Source organism: Peromyscus leucopus, chromosome 8b (genome assembly GCF_004664715.2).
Source record: "Peromyscus leucopus breed LL Stock chromosome 8b, UCI_PerLeu_2.1, whole genome shotgun sequence".
NCBI classification, from domain to species: Eukaryota; Metazoa; Chordata; class Mammalia; order Rodentia; family Cricetidae; genus Peromyscus; species Peromyscus leucopus.
Window position 1 is genome coordinate 2,884,810 of NC_051086.1, and position 21,637 is coordinate 2,906,446.

General features: G+C 42.1%; 1 protein-coding gene across 5 annotated transcripts in view; it reads right to left on the reverse strand.

Moving 5' to 3' along the window:
* The window catches only part of LOC114680755 (ATP-binding cassette sub-family A member 17-like), a 71,751-nt gene that overhangs the window by 25,834 nt on the left and 24,280 nt on the right, over window positions 1-21,637 (reverse strand). For 2 of the 5 annotated variants that reach the window (XR_005090304.1, XM_037200631.1), the window contains 8 exons: window positions 20,839-21,011; window positions 18,847-18,990; window positions 17,634-17,763; window positions 13,536-13,690; window positions 6,766-6,921; window positions 6,365-6,575; window positions 4,988-5,138; window positions 2,982-3,080 (listed from right to left, as the gene is read on the reverse strand). Coding sequence is in view for 4 of the 5 variants with exons in the window: in XM_037200631.1 (XP_037056526.1) it covers window positions 2,982-3,080; window positions 4,988-5,138; window positions 6,365-6,575; window positions 6,766-6,921; window positions 13,536-13,690; window positions 17,634-17,763; window positions 18,847-18,990; window positions 20,839-21,011 (1,219 nt within the window). In the remaining variant the exon portion in view is untranslated. The remainder of the gene's footprint in view (window positions 1-2,981; window positions 3,081-4,987; window positions 5,139-6,364; window positions 6,576-6,765; window positions 6,922-13,535; window positions 13,691-17,633; window positions 17,764-18,846; window positions 18,991-20,838; window positions 21,012-21,637) is intronic. The other 3 variants (XM_037200632.1, XM_028853888.2, XM_037200633.1) reach the window with 3 other exon arrangements.

Consider the following 21,637-nt stretch of genomic DNA (forward strand, 5'->3'; position numbering starts at 1 on the left):
AGGTTCTTAAAAAAACAGAAATTGGGAGGGTGGGGGATGGAGAGATTGCTCAGTGGTTAAGAACATTGACTGCTCTTCCAGAGGACCCAGGTTCAGTTCCCAGCACCCCCATGGCAGCTAACAACTGTCTCTAACTCCAAGATCTGACACCTTTACACAGACATACATGCAGGCAAAATACTAAATAAATAAATAATTAATTAATTAAAAAAAAACAGAAATTGGCAAGTTTATATTAAAGTACCTATAGCAACTAAAACAATCTTAAAAATTAGAACAAGGCTGGAGACTCTACAGACTACCTGCCTCTAAAACACACTGCAAAGCTACAGCAATCCCAACAATTTGGTACTGGCATCTAGGACAGAATAAATCCTTGAAGCAGAACTAGGAATGTAGAAAAATTAAAGTCAATTGACTTTTGGTGATGAGATCCAAATTATTCAATGTGGAAAGAAAAATCTTTTCAACAAATATTTGTATCCCTACTAGATAGCCATGTAGAAAAAAAATGAACATGGACAACTTCATATCAAGTCACACCCCAAAATAATCACTAGTTGAATTATATTCTTAATTTAAAACTAAAATAATAAAGTTCACGGAAGTAAAGATAGGGGAAATATTTGTGATCCCCTAAGGTAAATATTTTTTAAAAAATAGGATAGATTTTAAAAGTCCATGAAAGACAGAAATGTATAAATTAACTTTCATAAAAATGGAAATGTTTTCATTACAAACTGCTAGTAAGGCTGGGTGGTGGTGGTGCAATTCATTAATCCCAGCACTCAGGAGGCAGAGGCAGGTGGATCTCTGAGGCCAGCCTGGTCTACTTACTTAGAGTTAGTTCCAGGATGACCAGGGCTACACAGAGAAACCCTAAAAACCAAAAACGAAAATCAAACAAAAACAAAACAAAACAAAAAACTGCTAGTGAGGCAGGAATGGGTGTAATCCCAGCTGCTTGGGAATCTTGAGAAGGGGATCATACATTCAAATTTATTCCAAGGCCAGCCCACTCAATTTAGTGAAACTCTACCTCAAACTAAAATAGAGAGAGGACTGAGAATATATAGTGGTATAATGCTTGCCTAATATTCATGACACCCTAAGTTCAATACCCAGTGAACACACACACACACACACACACACACACACACATACACACACACACACACACACCTGGGCATAAAAATATGAAGAAACAGCTAGAGATGTGGCTCAGTGATTTGTACTCACCTAACATAGGAGAGATCCTAGGCAGTCCCTGCCTAGTACCACAAAAAGGGGAAAGAGATAAAACTATTTATTTCAAAAATATTTTCTGCTGTGCATGGTAGCACATGGCTTTCATTCCAGCACTCCAATGGTAGAGGCAAGTGATCTCTGTGAATGTAAGGCCATTCTGGTCTGCTTATATGAACTCCAGGCCGGCCAGGGCAGCATAGTGAGCCCCTGTCTCAAAAAAAAAAAAAGTTTCCTATCTTGAAAAACCAGAACAAAACACCTAGTGCTTGGCACCAGAATAAAACGACTACAGGAATATAGTTTGCAGGTGTGCAGATCAGTGGTGCAGCTCAGAAGGCAAAGGAACAACACTGATAAATGTATAAGAATCGAAATCATTTTGTATCTCAGACAACAATAATAATGTTTTGTGAAGGCTAAAAAGATTCAGAATTTAAATGCTCAATAATATATAAGTTGACAGTGGTGGGACATGTGACTTAAAGGTCCTGGTATTTTCCAAGAGCAGGTTAACAATTCCAATTTCTTTGAGTCTTTGACAAAGATATTGTATCTCAACATCTAGGCTGATCTATTAAAATAGCACAATTGTGGTACCTAATTTCCAACAAGTGTGTATGGGTGGTTGAAAACAGAATAAGGAAGAAACAAAAAATGGGAGGGAAAAAATCATATACAACAATAGTAAAACACATCAAGTAAAATACATTTGAATATTTTATGAATAACCATAACCAGCTAAGCATTCAAATCAAAATACAAACATTGCCAGACTGAATAAAATCACACCTGTACTCCTTGCCAAGCTCTGGCCTGGTATAGCTCCCTAGATAGCAGCATTCCACCAAGGTCTTCCTAAAACTGAGCCTGCATTCCCGATTCAGGCTGTACAAATTGGTTGGTAGATAAACCAGTTAGTCCAACAACTGCTCAATCGCGGGGATTCTTTGTAAAAGAAGTAATAAGTTCTCCACATTGTTAAAAACAGCTAAGTCAAGATTATGTTACTTGTAGGCAAAAGCATCTCAATTGATAAAATGGTTGTTGCCAGGTTGGTAACATACACTTACAATCCCAGTGCTCAAGAAGCAGAGGCAGGAGGACCACCCCAAGTTTGAGGCCACCTTGATACATATAGGGATTTTCAGACCTAATTAAAACTATATAGTGAGATCCTGTCTCAAAAAAGTAAAAAAAAAAAAAAAAATTGGCCAGGTGGGTGGCGCATACCTTTAATCCCAGCACTCAGGAGGCAGAGGCAGGTGGTTCTTTGTAAGCTCGAGGCCAATCTGGTCTAAATAGTGAGGTCTAGGACAGTCATACATAGAGACCCCCAAAAACACGTTTGTTGCATGATAATACATTTAGCACAATCTCTTATTATCTAATATCCTATTAGATCAAAAGTACTATTCAGAGGCTAGAGCCATTCAACAAGCATTGGGTAACGTTTAGATGAATGATGCTTAAGATCCCTTCCAAGCCTAAGATCTTCGAAGCTGTCAGTTTTGTGTGAGTGAGTGTGTGTCAATGACAGAGAAAGACATCTGGTGTCTTCCTCTATTGCTTCCTATCTTGCCCCTTGAGACAGGGTCTCTCACTGAGCCTGATGATTACTGTTTCTTTGCGAGGCTGGTCAGCCAGCAAGCCCATCTTCATGCTTGCGCAACAAGTGCCCTTACCTGCTTCAGCCACCCACCCCCCAGCCTTCCAGTTGTTTTATTTTTGCTTACCGTATGAACACTTCCTCCATAGTGGTGACAGAGACTCCCAAAGCAGAGATTCCCAGCTCTGTCTGTTTCTGTTCCAAGTCAGTAAATAGAGCTTCAAACCTAGCAGGGAAAAAAGTTTTATTTCTGAAAGACGGAAGGCAAATCATTTATCAGCCTGAGCTCTCTATAGCAGAGAAGACATGGGGTCTGCTGTCAAGACATCTGTTCAGATCTCAGTTTTATCACTTTGTTTCATAACTAGATTGTAAACTTGTAATAGTATTTGCTTTAGAAGGTTCCTATGGGGCTAAATCTAAAATATATCTAGTTCAAAAGTAAGGTTTTGGTATTTCCAAGCCTAGGCCTAAAGAGGAGTGCCTGCCCCCCTCTTTTTTCAGTCCCTCTTGGGATGTGTTTTCTTTCTTTTTTTTTTTTTTTTTTTAAGATTTATTTATTTATTATGTATACAGAAGATCTCATTACAGATGGTTGTGAGCCACCATGTGGGTGCTGGGAATTGAACTCAGGACCTCTGGAAGAGCAGTCGGTGCTCTTAACCCCTGAGCCAACTCTCCAGCCCCGGGATGCGTTTTCTTGGATTCTACCTGCCATGCAAAAAGAAGCCCAGGTCATCTGAGATTCACCTGAGGAGCATTGGAAGCTACACTTAGCGGCTCCAGTAAGAACCCTGTTGTTAGCCAGCACTGTTTTCCCACATGTGAGAAGAAGCCACCCTGGATATTCCAGATCATTCTAGGCCCAGAAAAAAATTAATGTGGAGCATAAAAACTATCCAGCTCAGTGCATCCAACAGACAGAAACTTCTGGGGCAGGGATAGGCAAGAGTTATAGACCCTGCCTTTTATGTGCAAGGCCCTGAACTGAATCTCCAGTACTCGGGGCTGGGAGACACGAAAAACACTAAAATAGTTGCCACTTTAAGCCAGAAATTTTTGAGTTACATTGTTATTCAGTAATACACAACTGATTCAGACTTTGAAACAAAAGCACTATAACTCTGTAAAACCCTTTGGATTCTAGAACACGTGCCATGTTTTGGGGACAAGACAGTGAGGTGAAGGCAAGAGGGGCTTTAAGAGAAGTCCAGACAGAGACTGGAAGGACAGGGAGGAGGTTGTTATTTAGTGGCAGAAGGTTTGGCAACATTTTCAGTTGTAGTTACAGGAAAGACCATATTTGTGTGTAAGTGTGACATGGCACGACATGTTTTGAAGACTGAGTGTGGCTTTAGTCTAAAAAAGGTGTGTTTCATAATTTGAGAGGACACCTACAAAGTGCTTATATTATACCAGCTTGGACACTCTTCTATAGTCAAGGATCTGGCAAACGAAGCTAGCTATTCATCTGTATCAGCCAGTTTTTAGGAAGAAATGATTATTCAAAAGATAGAGTGAAAGCCGGGCGGTGGTGGCGCACGCCTTTAATCCCAGCACTCGGGAGGCAGAGCCAGGTGGATCTCTGTGAGTTCGAGGCCAGCCTGGGCTACCAAGTGAGCTCCAGGAAAGGCGCAAAGCTACGCAGAGAAACCCTGTCTCGAAAAACAAAAAAACAAAAAAACAACAAAAAAAAAAAAGATAGAGTGAACAGCCAGTGGATGAAGTCAAAGGCTGATTAAAACTACTCTTATGGAGCAGAACCATCAATATGCATTCCCTGTTTCAGAAAAAGCAGAAATTTGAGACACATGTCCACTCAAATTTAGAATTGCTGAGGTCTAATGTGTGCTATTTGCCTTTATGTTTGTTTTTGAATGATGTCTCTATGATCACCATTATATGCTCAGCTCATTGGGTGTGTGTGGATCAGATAACCTCTCTATTTCACAAGTCTTCAAGAAGAGCCATAGCCAATGAACCCAAGTTCCACGATAGACATAATTCAGATAATGGGAGCCTGAATCCTATGCTGATCCTGCAACAGGAGAGACTGTACTTTGCATGTGAGCATGTGTGAAGGATGTGGATTTTTGTGGCCATGGTGGACTGTACTAGCATCTTGGTCCATACCTGGGCATGGTCTCCTTAGGAAGTATGAATATCACTTCTTCTCCAATTCTGGACTCCAAGATTGCATCTGGTATGTGATAATAAATCACACTAGAAAGCTTCGTTGTGTCACAGAGAGGTGTTTTTATTAAAGTCATATAATATCCTGCACCTGAAATACCATGTAAAAGACTATTGAAATCATCTTATTCTTTATACTATTCTTCTTAGGCCATATTTAGTTTCCTGTATCTCAGAATAAACATATTTAGGGCAAAGAGAAGGAAATCTTACGAGGTCAGTTTAAAACATAATGACCTGGCTTCAGAAGCTCTGCAATGCTTTTCTAGAGTCTTTTCTTCTATTTCAGGAGATGGAACAGTGGCAAATCTAAGTGCTATGCAGTGATAAAGGACTAGAGTAAGGGTGGAATTCTGAACATAAGAACGCTGTGCATTGTCAGGTACTCACCTGGACAACTGGGTTGACAACAGAGTGAGAAGATGTAAGATTAGAGACAGAGAGATAGGCTATGAGGCATCTGTAATAATCCAAGTAGGAGGAGATAGTGATCCAGACCAGAATGCCAGAATGTGGCCAGAAATTTGAGAGAAATGGATAGAACTTAATATATTTTTTGGTTTTGTTTTATTTGTTTTGTTTTGGTTTCTTTTTGAGACAGGGCTTCTCTGTTTAAGAGCCCTGACTGTCCTGGAACTCACTTTGTAGACCAGGCTGACCTCGAACTCACAGAGATCTGCCTGCTTCTGCCTCTCGAGTGCTAGATTAAAGGTGTGTGCCACTACCCCCCAGCTACTATATATATTTTGAAATTAAGACCAACAACATTTGCAGATGGGTCAGACACGGGCTGTGAGAGAAATGGGGACCAGAGAGCCTTTGGCTTTGCTTGTCTTTCTTTTATAGATTAGAATAAAAAAATTCGGGCTGGAGAGATGGCTCAGAGGTTAAGAGCACTGACTGCTCTTCCAAAGGTCCTGAGTTCAATTCCCAGCAACCACATGGTGGCTCACAACCATCTGTAATGAGATCTGGTGCTCTCTTCTGGCCTACAGGGATACATACTGTATACATAATAAATCAATAAATCCTAAAAACAAATTCTAAGAAAGGATAAACTAACCTAGTGCCTGGATGAAGAGGCAATACATTGACAAACTGAAATATAAACATGGGTCTTCTGATTCTAAGTCTCAAAGATGCTTTTACTTCATTTCTTCCTCATTCTCACAAGATCTTCCACTGGACCAACAGAACAGGAAGTCTAGGGAAGGCTGTGCCTAGCCAGGGTCAGGGCCCTTCACAAGGGCAGTGGAGCGAGGCACTGACCTGTCATAGGACAGACGCTGAACTGGACTCCCGCTGCCCACTACTCACCATATTTTTGCTTGAGGAATGGTGGCGACCCACAACACTGCAGCTCCCCCTTGGCCATGATGGCCACGCGGTCCCCTAGCAGGTCAGCTTCATCCATGAAATGGGTGGTCAGTAGGATCATGCGGTCACTCTTCTGCTGCTGAAGAATGTCCCAGATGGCCCTCCTGGAGGTGGAGTCCATGCCCGAGGTAGGTTCGTCCAGAATCAGTACCTGGAAGAGCAGGGGTAAAGCCTTTCGACTCTGATAGAACCACATCCCAGGCCTAGGCTGGCCATGTTGCAGGACCCTGTGTAGCTGAAGCTGCAGCTTGGAGGTTGACGAGATGTCCTCACCACCCTGGGTTTGTCCATGTAGGGAGCCTGAGTTGTCTGCATTACAAAGCCAGGCACCTGCCCTATACCTTGGAATCAGCTATGAGGGCGATGCCAAGTGAGAGCTTGCGCTTCATTCCCCAACTCAGGAACTTGCACCGCGAGTTCCACTTGTCCTTCAGACCGAGGAGGGGAAGCATCTCTTCTATTTCTTCATGACAGTTCTGGCGAGACAGGCCTTTCAACTGAAAGGCAGGAAATGAGAGGCTATGGAGCAAGTGATACTGATGGGAGCTGAGATGTCTAATCAACATTTTGCTTGGATACACATAACATATGGACAAGAAAAATATGTAAGAAACATTATTTTCAGGGAAAGGGACAAAGGACGATTTGAACTATTTAAGTGAATAAATAAATGTGGGAAATGTAAATGGAATGCACACTTTTCTATCAAAGGGTTGAATGAGACAAAGGAAATCCCATATTTAAAGAAAACTACAAAGATACCATCTGGCAAAAATTCCTCCGAAGAATCAACACCCCCCCACCACATACCTATTTTCAGACGGAGTCTCACGATATAGCTCTGGTGGCCAGGAATTCACTATGTACACCAGGCTGGCCTCAAACTCACAGGGCTGCCTCTGCCTCTCGAATGCTGGGAGCAAAGGCATGTGCCACCATGCCCAGAAAATCAATACTTTTCTAGGATCAAAAACATATCCTGCACTTGATTACCAGTGGTGTCTTTTTTAATTAGCCAACTATATAAGAATGTGAAGCCAGGTGGGCAGTGGTGGCACATGCCTTTAATCCCAGCACTTGGAATGCAGAGGCAGGCGGATCTCTGTGAGTTCCAGGAAAGGCTCCAAAGCTACACAGAGGAACCCTGTCACAAAACAAAACAAAACAAAACAAAACAAAACAAAACAAAACAAAACAAAACAAAACAAAACAAAACAAAACAAAACAAAACAAAACAAAATGAATGTGAGGCCAGCTTCTGACCACTCAGGCTGCTGTGTATGTTTGCTTACTTGGTTTGATATGGCTACCTACCCTTCTATGGAATCAAAACTATTTGCCTTGTTGAAATACTCTGGGTTGTGTGGTAATGGCCTTGAGCCCGTAGATCCATTTACAACAGTAAATGACTTAAAAATAAATACATCAGCATATAAAAAAGACACATTATAAGCCAGTTAGTGGTGGTGCATACCTTTAATTCCAGAGCTTGGGAGACACAGGCAGGCAAATCTCTGAGTTCAAGGCCAGCCTGGTCTGATCAAGTTCCAGGACAGCCAGAGCTACACAGAGAAACCCTGTCTTAAAACAAACAAAACTCCAAAAACAAACAAACAAACAAAAAACCCACATTATGACTAAGTAGGATTTTCTTTTAAAAAAAAAGATTTATTTATTTATTATGTATACAGCATGTATGACCAGAAGAGGGCACCAGACCTTATTACAGATGGTTGTGAGCCATCATTTGGTTGCTGGGAATTGAACTCAGGACCTCTGGAAGAGCAGTCGGTGCTCTTAACCTCTAAGCCATTTCTCCAGCCCCAACTAAGTAGGATTTTTCAACAAATGTTTTTAAAAATTACTGGGTTTTTTTTTTTGTTTTTTTTTTTTGAGACAGGGTTTCTCTGTGTATCTCTGGATGTCCTGGAACTCACTTTGTAGACCAGGCTGGCCTCAAACTCAGAGCTCCACCAGCCTCTGCCTCTTGAGTGCTCGGATTAAAGGCATGTGTCACCACTGCCTGACTTAAAAAAAAAAAAAAATCACTGTTTATAGTAAAGAATTTATACAGCCTTTGTCCCTGGTTCCTGGCAAGGACTTTCTGAATCTTGGAACTTTCTAAGTGACAGGAGCATCTTTGTTACCACTAGGTCCTCAGGTCATATTAGAGGTCACACAAAGGAGGTGGTCGGGTCTGAAGATCCAGCTTTGTGCAAGTTTGTATTTCTATCATTTTTTGGAGTGTGTGTGTGTGTGTGTGTGTGTGTGTGTGTCTGCCTGTCTATCTGTCTGTCTGTGTCCATCTGTGTGTGTATCTGTAAGCTTGTATCTGTGTGTTCGTGCAAATGTACTTGTACATGTGTTTAACATATGTACATATATGCAAATGATTGCATGTACACATGTATGCATGTAGGCTAGAGGTTAGTGTGTGTGCATGTACGTGTATGTATGCACGTATACCTGTGCTTGTGTACATGTAGGCTAGAGGTCGGTGTCTTCCACTATTGCCCTCTACCTTATCTTCCTTGTGTTTTGTTCTTTTTCTGCTTTGTTTTCCATCTTATCTTGTGAGACAGTCTCTCACTAAATCTAGAGCCCATTGGCTAGATTAGCAAACCAGTGAGCACCAGGGATCTACCTATCCCATTTCACTTACAAAACCTCCCTCACCCACCTCACCCCAGGCCTGGGGTGACAGACTGCTCAGCTTTTATGTGGGTGGCTTGTGCCACTGGTACTTTTCCAACTGAGCTATCTCCCAGCCCATGCTTTGTTTTTTTTGAGGCATTAGTTCAGGCTGACCTTTCGTAGACTGTGTCACGAATGACCCTGCATTACTGATCCTCCTGCCTCTACCTCTCAGAGTGCTGAGATTACAGGTTTGTACCAACACACTTGATTTCCTGAGGTGCTGGGGATTGAACGCAGGGTGTCATGCATGCTAGGCAAGCTCTCTACTAAGTAAGCTACATCCCTCACCCACAGGTTTGCGTCTTTTTACACTAGCAATAAACAACCTAAAAACGTTCTGTTTACATTAGCATCACTAAAATAAATTTAACCATGTAAAAGCAAAATTGTACATGGAAAACTATAAAACATTATTGAAAGAAATTAAAAGAAAACCAAATAAATAGAAACATTTTATATTCAAGGAGTGGAAACTTTAATATTATTAATAATGTTAAGATGTTATTACTATTCCAAGAACAATACAAATTCAATTCCTATCAAACTTCTAATAGCCCTTAACATATTAATTTTTTTAGAAATGGATAAAACTCATGTTCATAAACACATATGTAAATGCAATGAAGTCAAAATAATCAAAATAGTCTTGAAGACAAGAGACAAGTTGGAAGACTCACTGTAAAGCCATGGTGATATGACAGTAAGGTGGTTGCATAAAGACAGACAGACAGACAGACAGACAGACAGAAAAATGGAATAGAACTGAGATTCTGAGTACAGTGGCGTACTGAGACTTTTTTTTAGGATAATTCTTTCTGTATAGCTTTGGCAGCCTGGTCTTATCTATGCAGACAACTAGGTTGGTCTCAGGCTTGCAGTGATCCTTCTGCCTCCTCAGTGCTGGGATGACAGGCATGTGCCACCATACTCAGCTAAAAAAGAGTCTTTTCTTTCTCTTTTAAAAATTAGGGCCGGGCGGTGGTGGCGCACACCTTTAATCCCAGCACTCGGGAGGCAGAGCCAGGCGGATCTCTGTGAGTTCGAGGCTAGCCTGGGCTACCAAGTGAGTCCCAGGAAAGGCACAAAGCTACACAGAGAAACCCTGTCTCGAAAAAACAAAAAAAAAAAAATTAGATTTATATTTTTTATGTGTGAGTGTTTTGCCTGCATGTGTATATGTAGACCATGTGCGTATTTGGTAACTACAGAGGTCAGAAGAGGGAGTCAGATCTCCAGAACTGGAGCTATGGATGGTTGTGAACCACTATGGGGGTGCTGGGAACCGAACTTGGGTCCTCCTCAGGGGCAACAAGTGCTCTTAATCATTGAGCCACCACTTGAGCTCCTAAAGAGTCATTTCAGTGTGTGTGTGTGTGTGTGTGTGTGTGTGTGTGTGTGTGTGTGTGTGTGCAGGGGTGCATGTGTGGTAATAAGAGGACAACTTTTGTGAAGTAGTTCTCCCCTCTCCCGTGTGAGGCCTGGGGCACTGAACTCAGGCTGTCAGGCATGGTGGCATTTGCTTTCCCACTGAGCTGTCTGACTGGGCCAGAGGTAAATTTAACACCTAAATTTAAAGCCATGAAATGTTAGACAGAAACACAGGTGTAAAGCCTAGGTGGTTTTCCTATGCCCAGGAAACCAGTTTTAGAATTAGACAAACAAGACTTTAAGCTCTAGTAGAACATGGTGACACATGTCTGTAAACCTAGCCCCCAGGAGGCTAAAGCAGTAGGATTATAAGTTTCAGTCAGCCTGGGCTACATATAGTAAGATCCTGTCTCTAAAGAAGTAAGTAAACAATTAAAAAAAAAAAACCTTTGTGTATCAAAAAATTCACTATCAATAAATGGGAAATAAAGACAATTGATAATATTGGGGAAAGTTTCCACAGACCGTATCTATTTGATAGAGGTTTAGTATCCTACATCTAATAAAAATTTCTCATAACTAAATTACTAGAGGATAAACAACTCAGCTGAAAAATGAAAAAGGGTATGGAGAAAGATTTCTCCAAAGAATACAAATAGCCTCTCCACTCTAAGGGATCAGGCGTCTGGTTTCTTTGGGACCAGAGAGCACTTGTATCTGGGCCTCTGGTTTCAGTGGGACCCAAGGGCACTAAAGGAACAGGATTTCTTCTCCAGGGGCCCGGAGAGCACCTTGAGGCTCAATGCCCAGCTCTAGCACGGGGACCTTAGAGGCCTGTGCAGGGTGTGAGCTTCAGCTCCAGGGTGCTCAGGGTTTCCTGAAACACTGGGGCTTTGGTTCCAGTGGCCCCTATGGTCAGTGTGATGTGTGGTTTTGACTTCTGAGGCCCCAGTGCTCACCGCAGGACTGGGGCAGTCTTTAATGCTGTGGTTCTAAGAGTTACTTCAGGCCTGTGGCTTAACCTCAGCCTCCAAACAGAACCTAGGCTCCAGTGAGCCTGATGTTTGGTATCCTGCATCCAGTGGGTTCACAGAACTCAAGGGCTGGCCAAGGTTCTGACTCCATCTGGTTGTCCTATGGCTTAGTGTACAGCCCTACCTTTGGTCCTGTTGGCACACAGCCAAGATGAAATTGCCTCAGCAACTCCATCCAACAATCAACAGCAAGTTCCGTGTGGATATCCCTCTAGGAAGAGTCACAGAAAATAAAACATCCAGATAAACTTGGAAGAAAGGGAAACTCAGGAAGAAAACAAAACTTAGAGATAGTCCTACTCCAATAGATGTATAAAACAAAACAAAGACTATAACATAACCACTAGCCATAACCCATTCCCAATCACCCGGCTCCCCTATAAGGGAACCCCAAACTATAGGCATAACTGAAATGAATGAGAAAGAATTCAAAGCCTTACTTTTTAAAAGAATTAATGAGCATACAGAAGATTCAAATAGATGCATGAGCTAAGAAAAATCTATCCAAGACCTTAACAAAACAGTCTTCAAAGTGAATGAGACAGTCATTGAACTGGAGGAAAAGTCCAAAATATAGAGGAAAACTCAGTAAAGAGATTGAAACCTTAAAGAAAAGCCAAATAGAGATACCTGAAATGAAGGAGATAGTCAATCAAATAAAAGTCACAACACACACCATCATTAACATACAAGACCACACAGAAGGATGAATTTCAGTGATGGAGTACCAAGTAGAGACAAAAATACTAGCAGACAGATAAGGGGGTGGGAACTAAGGAGCATAAATGAAATTTCCAAGCAATCTGGGATACATTCAAAAAGTCAGCCATAATAATTCATGGTATTGAAGAAAGAACAGTGGTAAATCAAATGTAATAAACAGACTATTTAATGAAATTATAGCAGAAAACTTTCCAAACAGAGTAGACATCCAACCACAAAGGGTACACACAACTTCAAACAGACACAACCAGAGAAGAACATCTCCATGACGCAGCATAGTCAGGATGTCAGAAAGGCCAAGTAGTGGGATTTCGTGCCCCCCCCCTCCTGTGCTGGCATTGGTCTTAGACATAGTGCTATGAGTTTGTATGTGCAACTGTCCTGCTCCAGGGGGGACCCTGCTCACAAGAGTAGTAGGGAAGCACCAACTGGACTCTAGGAGGGAAGGGGGGGATATGAGAGGAGGGAATGCTTAGTGAATATGATCAAAATATGTTGTATAAAAATCTCAAAGACTTAATAGGAATATTTCTAGGCATAGCAGTAAATACCATTAATCTTAGCACTCAGGAGGCAGAGGCAAGTGGATCTCTGTGAGTTTGAGTCCAGCCTGGTGTACACAGCAAGTTCCAGGCCAGACAAGTTCTACATAGTGAGACTCTGTTTCAAAACAAACAATGTCAAAATTTATGTGATGTGCATTTTATCTCAATAAAAAATTAAAACTTGAATACAAAAATTGATAAGGATTCTAGAAGTCCTTTTGTCCTAATATTTGATTTTTAATTTGATACTTGATTTTCCTTGCTACAAAGAGAACCTTAATTCCCTAGAATTATCTTAATGAAAGGGTGTATCTCTTGTTCTACTGAAGTGACTCTCAGCATGCTACTAGATAGCTTTATGAATTGGGGCTGGTCATCAGAAAGACCAAGCCACGATCCAAAGCTCTACTCTCCATCCTCCAGGGACACTGGATAAATAATCCATCATGCCTACATCATAAATCTTGGATAAAAATCTCTAAGCTGCTAAGCTTGGAGTTTCTGGGTTGGTAAATGCACTGGAGAGCTGGAAGGGTTTGTGCTCCTAAGGAGCGGGGAGGCTCTCCTTCCCAAAGACCGTGCTCTATTTGCTTCAACTGAGTGTTCATTGTGTCCACATTTGTGTCAGAATACTGAGAAACTTATGCATGTTTCCTTAAAAGCACTCCCCCAAAATGAATCAGAGAGTTATAGTCTATCCTACCATTTTCGGGAATGGACACAGACCCATTATTACCAACTCACCTGACCATAGAAAGAAAGATGGTCGGTTACTGTAAAGTTATCAAATAAAATGTCATGTTGTGGGCACCAGCCCAGGCTCTTCCTAACTTGAGCCAAGTCTTTTGAAACTTCACACCCAAGGACATATGCCTGTCCCTTTGAAGGGGAAATAAGACCTAGAACCAAACAGAAAAGACACCCTACAGTCATTTTCAGGCAGACGCTGCAAGCGTATAGGCCAAACCATCCCCCTTGATCTCTTTGTTCTCCCATAGACAGTCTTACTCTCCTTTGCCGCCATCGGTCAATGGCAGCCCAGGAACATATGTTCTATGTGTGACAGTGCTTGAGGACATGCAGGAAAGATCAGAAACAGGAAAACTCTCCTGCTTTTGAGCAATTCCAATCTGGTTAAATGAATTTAATAATATGGGCATTTGTAAAGTAAATCACATGACTACAGGGGTTATCATAAATTTGTATGCTTAGTAAATATGGTAAAGAAAAAAGCACTTTGGGAATCTAATAGTTTTGAAATGTGATCCTCAAAGGCAAGGTCTGACTTTATTCTTATTGCCATAAATATCTGTTCCATGAATGAGTGAAGTTACTGACAAATGCATGCCAGTATGCAACATGGCAACCGGACTACATATTATCTTTATCTTCATTCTTGTTAGAATGACAAGAACGATACATTCTTATCACTAAAGTTTCACAAAAAGGAGGAAAATGTATAACCAAAGAAACAGAGGCTGGAGAGATGATGGTCTAGTGGTTAAGATCACTTGTTACTGAAGAACTGGGGTTCAGTCCCCAGAACTCACATGGTGGTTTACAGTGTTGGTAACTCCAGTTGCAGGAGATCTGGCACTCTCTTCTGGCCTCCGCAGGCGCCAGGCACATACATACAGGCATGAAGGCAAAACACTCACATACATAGAAAAACAATCTTAAACTAGGTGGTGGTGGCAGCGGCAGTGGAGGCACGTTCCTTTAATCTCAGCACTCGGGAAGCAGAGAGCAGGCAGATCTCTGTGAGCTCTAGGCCAGGCTGGTCTACAGAGCGAGTTACAGGACAGCCAAGGCTACACAGAAAAACCCTGTCTTAAACAAACAAGCAATCAACAACAAAATTTACTTTAAAAAAAGAAACAAATGTTGTTTAATAAGTTCCACCATGAAAAGATAGTTACAGTTACCATTTTGATATATTGCCTTACATAATTTTATATACATTTTGTTTATTTAGATTTGTTGTGGTAGCGATAGATTGAATCTAAGGGTCTCACACAGGCTAGGCAAGAGTTTTACCAATGAGCTAGACTCCTAACCCCATGTATTGTTTTTATACTAAAATAAGAAAATACAAATTATGGGAGTATTTTGTTTTTATTTGGTCTTTCAAGAGAGGGTTTCTCTGTGTAGCTCTGGGTGTCCTGGAACTCATTCTGTAGACCAAGCTGGCCTCGTACTCACAGAGATCTGCCTGCCTTCTGCTTCCCCGGTGCTGAGATTAAAGGCATGTGCCACCACTGACTGGCCTATTCTGTTTTTGTTTTTAAATAACTTTTTTTTTTTTGTTTTGTGGGTTTCTAGTTGTTTGAGACAAAGTCTCTGTGCATGCCAGGCTGCCCCTTGTTTTTCTGTACAACACAAACTGGCCTAAACTGTCTCTTACAGACCAGGCTGGCCCTCTGGGCATGCATTAAGAAGCTCCGTTTAACTGTTTTGCATTTGCTTGCGGTTGTTGTCTGTTTGTTTTTAGTATAACAATGTATTCAGGCTATTTGTCTACATAAAAACTGTATCTTTTTTTTTTTTTTTTTTTTTTTTGAGATGAAGTTTGATCGTGTAGGCCAAACTGCCAGCTTTATGAGCATGTGTCACCGTGCATGGCTAGAAATGCACTGTTCGTAAAGACACTTTCATTTATGTACATATCTCTGTTGTAGGGGTGCATACTACATGTGGAGGCTAGAGAAAGACTTGGGTCTGTTCTCTCCCTCTACCACATAGGTTCTGGAGTTCTTCAGTCTTGATGGCCAGTGCTTTTACCAGTCCAGATTTGTAGCATTTTGCTAAAAATATTTCATTGTCATGAAGCATACCCTATTGAGTTATTCGACCCTAAGTGGTGGATATCTAGGTAGTGTGTGATTTCCTATAAATATAAACATAAAACTTAAGAAAATTTTAAATGTATGCCATATTTTTTTTTTATTCTAAGACAATACAGCTAGATTTGGTAGGTCATATGAGAGGCAAGAGAAACTCTGTCTCCAAAATCTCCCCCCCCAGGGGGGCAAAAAAGGGGAAGAAAGTCTTTATGTAAATTTGTAATAACAGAAGAACTAAATAACTTCAGAGAAAAACCAAAACTTCACTAAGTAGAGAAACAAAGTCTATAATACATGAAGTTTGGGGTTTTCCTGGCCAAAAAAAAAAAAAAAATACAATATGGAGTTGGCATATACCTATAATCCTAACACTTAGCACTTGAGGCCAGCCTGGGCTACACAATAGATCTTATCTGAAAAAAATTATGGTGGAAGCTCTTTGCCAGCCAATGTCCTGGGGAAGCAGCCAGACTTCGCTTCTCCATTGAGTATCTCCAGAGCTCATGAATACTATTGTATGTCCCCTAGTGGCATCACTTGCACCAGGCCAGAGTTAATTTTATTGAGCTGTGTCATTTTATTAGAAATCTGTGATAGAGCTTCTATAATACTGCATTCATAGCTGGCACTTTGACAGTATTTGCAATTCAGCCTTTTAGTCAATGAAATTGAGTGTGTATTCTGTGTAAACACATTGTTCTGGCATTGTGGGTCCAGAAGTAAACAGAGAGGTTTGTTACGGAATGAGACAGAGAAATCGCATACACATAAACACACAGGCAAACGAAATATGGACTTTGAGGAATCCTGACCACAAACAGAAGGGGTTGTAATAGGCAAGACTGTGCGAGGTAAAAAAGAAGACTCATGGCCTTTCTGGACACTTAGCTTGGGGTACAGAGAACTTCTTCTCCAGCAGTGAGAACTTTATACACTTCTACTGGGACAGACAGCTTCCTCAGCCTAACATGTTCCGAACGCCCTGTGTCTGAAGAGGTCTACCTGCTCTCAGAAATGCCACTGTACCTCTATACAGGAAATTGTGGGGCTCAGGCCCAGTCTGACATACAAAACACACAACCACTGTATATATGTGAGTTGAGACTTGGCTTTCAAAATCCTGATAGCAACTCTTGGTGTGGCCAAGAGCACCTGCCACCAAATGTCACTAAATCTTGCTGTTCTTCAAGTGTCTTCAACAGAAGGCAAAAGACACTTGTCTCACATGTGAAGAGACTTATAGCTGGCTGACTGAGGTGCCGACAGCTTCCCAGCCCTGTAGTATTCTGTGTGTAAGAACAGCTTGTCTTTTGGAGCTCCTTCAAAGCTGGATGTGCACCCTTTGATTTTGTCCAGAGTTTTATACATGTTAAACCTCCAATAAATGTTTCTTGGGTGAGGTTTCAAATTTCATAGAATATCATTTTAGTTGACAGGATGTAAAATAATTATTTAAGCATAAAAATTATTCTGGATGGGTATTTTAGAATAACTCACAAGTATTATTCTAAAAGTACCTCTGGTAATCAAAATTCAAAGATGTTTTTGTTGAGAGATTTGAGATGTTGAGAGATTAACAGTGTCTCACAGTGAACAAGAACATTCTTAGACAGGGTTTCTCTGTGTAGCTTTGTGCCTTTCCTGGAACTCACTTGGTAGCCCAGGCTGGCCTTGAACTCACAGAGATCCGCCTGGCTCTGCCTCCTGAGTGCTGGAATTAAAGGCGTGCGCCACCACCGCCCGGCCAACAAGAACGTTCTATCTAGAAGGAAGTTCATGTCTTGTCATGGTGAATGCAGACTGACTGGAAGAGGCACAGATTCCCTTTTCTTGGTACAGTTACTGAACTATATTCAAACCAGATCCTGCAAAGATGGCACAATTAGCAACAAACCATGCTTAGCAGTAAAATGACAACAAATTTTAATGGAGAAGTCCCAAATCTAGGTCTGTGCAGCGATTTAAGGGCCTACTCTGCAGAGCGGACCCACACAGGTACCTGTAAGAATGGAGCAGACGGTGGTTTTCCCTGCCCCGTTGTGTCCCAGGAGAACGGTGATCTGCCCCTTGTACAGGTTCACACTCAGATCCTTGACGGCTATGCATTTACGCCGTCCCCTGTAAAAGACCTGTGGGAAAGTCAGGGTGCGGCTGGCAGGGTAGCCCACACAGGCATTGCTGAAGAGTATGGCAAGCTTCGTATCCAGATCACCTTCCTCTGACCTGGTCTTCACCACAAACGAGCTACTTACTCCAGCCCTCTTGCAATCATGAAAGCTCATGTTATGGATGGGGGGGGGAAGCAACTATTCTATGTCACTCAGCCAGAAGGAGCTGTGAGCTGGCTCTGTGGATCAGCTGAAATCATACAGAACCATCTGCCCCAAGACTGTTTATTATGAACAGAGCTAGAGCTAGAAGGGGAGAGTGAGGGAAAATGAGAGAATCCCCACAGAAAGTTAGGGAGACTCCTAATTACTATTACAGAGAGCTGGACACATGTCACAAGTGTCCTGGGCTGGGATATGAGCCACTTGATCCCCGGCAGAAGGTAACACAAGGCTGAGTAGTTTGTGTTTGTTTTGAGACAGTTTTAACCACACATCCCTGACTGACCGACAACCCCCTCTGCAGACCAGGCAGATCTCAGACCCATGTGCCTCTGCCTACTAAGCACTGGGATTAAAGGCTTGGCCACCACACCCAGCTGAGTTAGAGTCTTAAGGTGACAATGCCAGATAAGTAGAGAAGGTCCCACTGCTTTCTTTTAGATTCGAAGACCAGTGCACTGAGATTATACCGTGTTACAGAAATCAAGCACCTATGGGAGAACAACTGCCTGTTCCTATATTTAGAAACTAACAGTGAGATCTGGTTTACATTTTGATTTGGTGGATATATCATCCACCAAATGGCTGCATTCTGGCCTATCTCCAATGGAGATGCTTGGCCTGGAGATTGAGAGAACACTGTTTCAAAAAGAAACAAAACAAAACAAAACAAAACAAAAAACCCCAGATCAATAGGCCTTCCATTTAACTTCATAATGGGAAACAGGGTATTTCAAGCTGTGTTTCCAATTTTTGAGAGTAGGATCACATAGGAAATTACAACTCTTGATTCCAAAGAGTAGCCTGTAAGCACTGTTAGAATAAAACAGTCCTAAAAGGGTTGTTTCTCAAGCCCCTGTAAGGAAGTCTGAAAGCCAATACCTTATATAGATGCTGGATTTCAATTGCTTTCATTTGGTCAGCTGGCTCGTCCTGCATGAAGTCTCTCCTTGCAGGTTTCTCAGGATTCCCAATGTCCAGAAGTGGCAGTATTACTGGAACAGGCTTCTTGACACAGAACAGGCACTGCATGAGAAGTCAACTTATGCACTAACCGTTTGTGTGTATTTCTCTTATGGAAGATAAATTTTGGCAAATTGGATGCCTGCCCCACAGGCAGTTACTTGTTGAATCAAATATTTCATGGCATCTGGAGAGGTTAATCAGCTCATTGATGGCTTCATCACAATTCAACTACATTTCAGCCTATAATCTCCAGCACTAAGAGAAGCTCTAAGGAAGTGGCCTTGTCTCCGGCCTCTGACTGTCCTAGCAAAGCCGCTTTACCATGTTCTCGGGAGGGGAGAAGGAGGGGGTGAGACCTGGATGAGGTTGCTGGTGTTACAGTGTACCTGTTTCTCCACATCCCCAGAAGGAAGGCAGAGTACATGCTGCAGAGGTCCTGGCCACTGGGCAGGCCACCACAGATTACTGTGAGAGGCTGAGTTAAGCACCAAAGGCTCATTTGTAACAAAAAATGTAGTCTGAATTTCTAGGATTGTGATACTATTATTGGCACACTGTGGTGATCAAAGGGTTCCAAAGGGCCCTCTACAAATGCAGCTCAATGGAGAAAGGGTGTGTGAGAACTCTAGCATGTTGGGGAGTGAGTTCTGTGGGAAAATGAAGGACCTGGTATAAACAGGCATATACAGGAATGAAGAGGCCTAGCCATGACAGGCTGCAGACTAACAATACTGGGACCAGGCCTCACCATTACAATAACCAGGAAAAGCTACAAACTGTACCTTTCGGGAGACCAATCAGAATTGAGACAAATAAGTACTAGATGCTCCAAGGCATAAAGGATAGCTTACATCATTTGTATATAGGTTGCCAATTTCCTTGCAGCAACACCAGTACCAATCCCTGTTTGACAAGACTTCTGTTACTTCACTCCTGCCCAATCAGGAGTTCAACCCCCATCTGAATCCGGAATTTCCCTACCCTCCTTCCTCTACGCCTTAAAATCCCTGCCATAACTGAGCTCAATGCTTCCCTGATCCAACCGCTGTGTGGGAATGGATGGGAAGCCCAAGCTCGAGCTTGCAATAAAGGCTCTTTGCTTTTGCATATGAACTCAGACTCCTGGTGATCTGGGGGGGGGGGTCATGACACAGGCATAACAGAATCTGAAGGCACTGCCAGGTACACTGTATGAAGTTATTCCCCTGTCTCATCCTCAAGTCCATTGCATCAGCTGTGGAGCAAGTTCAGAGACTGAGATTCTCTGTTAATTATGCTCCACTGCCAACCACAGGCTGATAGTTAGGAGGTTAATCCAGGGTAAAGACTTACTGCGGTTTGGGATCTTTTTTTTCCCCAGTATAATATTTATAATGTATTTAAATACTCAATTTTAATAGAAAGAAGAACCATGTGAAATGAGAGTTTCCATTAATAACCAAATCCTTGCTGTAGTGGGTGCCTATGAGCAGTGTCTGACTTCTTTTTTTTAATTTTTTAATTTATTTTATATACCAACCAGTTTCCCTTCCCTCCTCTCCTCCTGTTACCTCCCCCCACCTGCTTTCTACCCAACCCCCCCATCCACTCCTCAGAAAGGGTAAGGCCTCCCATGGACGTTAGTACATTATTGGGAGATGGAGGAACACAGATGACAAATATAAAAATCTTAACATCTGGCCAGGTGGTGGTGGCGCACGCCTTTAATCCCAGCACTTGGTAGGCAGAGGCAGGCAGATCTCAGTGAGTTCGAGGCCAGGCTGGTCTACAAGTCAAATTCCAGGACAGCCAAGACTGTTACACAGAGAAACTCTGTCTTGGGGGAGAAAAACAAAAAAACAAAAACCACAAAACAAACAAACAAACAAAAACCTTAACATTTATCTCTAAAATAGAATCAGAACTTACCTTGGCAAAGAAGTACCAAGACGTAGGTATTCCAAACTTTCCTGAGAAGAGAGACTCCGCCAAAAAGGCTATCAGACAGTACAAGAGTGAGTCCAGCAGGAGCATCAGCAGCACCTGAATGAAGCTAAAGTCTCCTTGGATACTGCCTATGTTCCTCCATTGGATGCCTGTTCCTGTTGCAAGGAAGGAGGACAGTGGCTGTCTGCATGTTGGAAAGTCTGCTCAGTCCACAAGACTCCGCTGTCCTAATCTAGAGATAAGTACCTGGGGGATTCCTGGAGTGCTGGTCTCCATTCCACATCGGAAAAGCAATGAAGTTGGGTTCTGAGGTTAGCAAAGGATGGCAGCAGCAACAATTCACTTTCCAACAGGGTGGGAAGGCATTGATTTTCCCTCGAATGTCTTTCAACTTGGGCCACTGCTAGAGTGTGCTCCCACCCTGGGGTTAGAGGTCCTTTCTCCTGCAGCTAATCCTCACAGAAAACATCCTCACGAATACGTCCAAAGACATGTCTCTTAGTTGATGCCAGCTCCAATGAAGTTTATAAGCAATACTAACCATCACAGAGATTTTTCAGATATCTATTGTGATAGTACTAGGGACTGGACCTCCGATCTTGCATAGGACCCCTGAACTGTATTCCCAGTCTTTTACTTTTTTTGTTTAATAGACAAGGTCTCTAAGTTTCCCAAGTTGACCATGAGCTCTAATTCTTCCTGCCTCAGCCTCTCTAGTAGCTGGAATTACTGTCACCATGCCCAGTTAATGGAGAATTTTTTGATTTCTGTTTTTCATCCA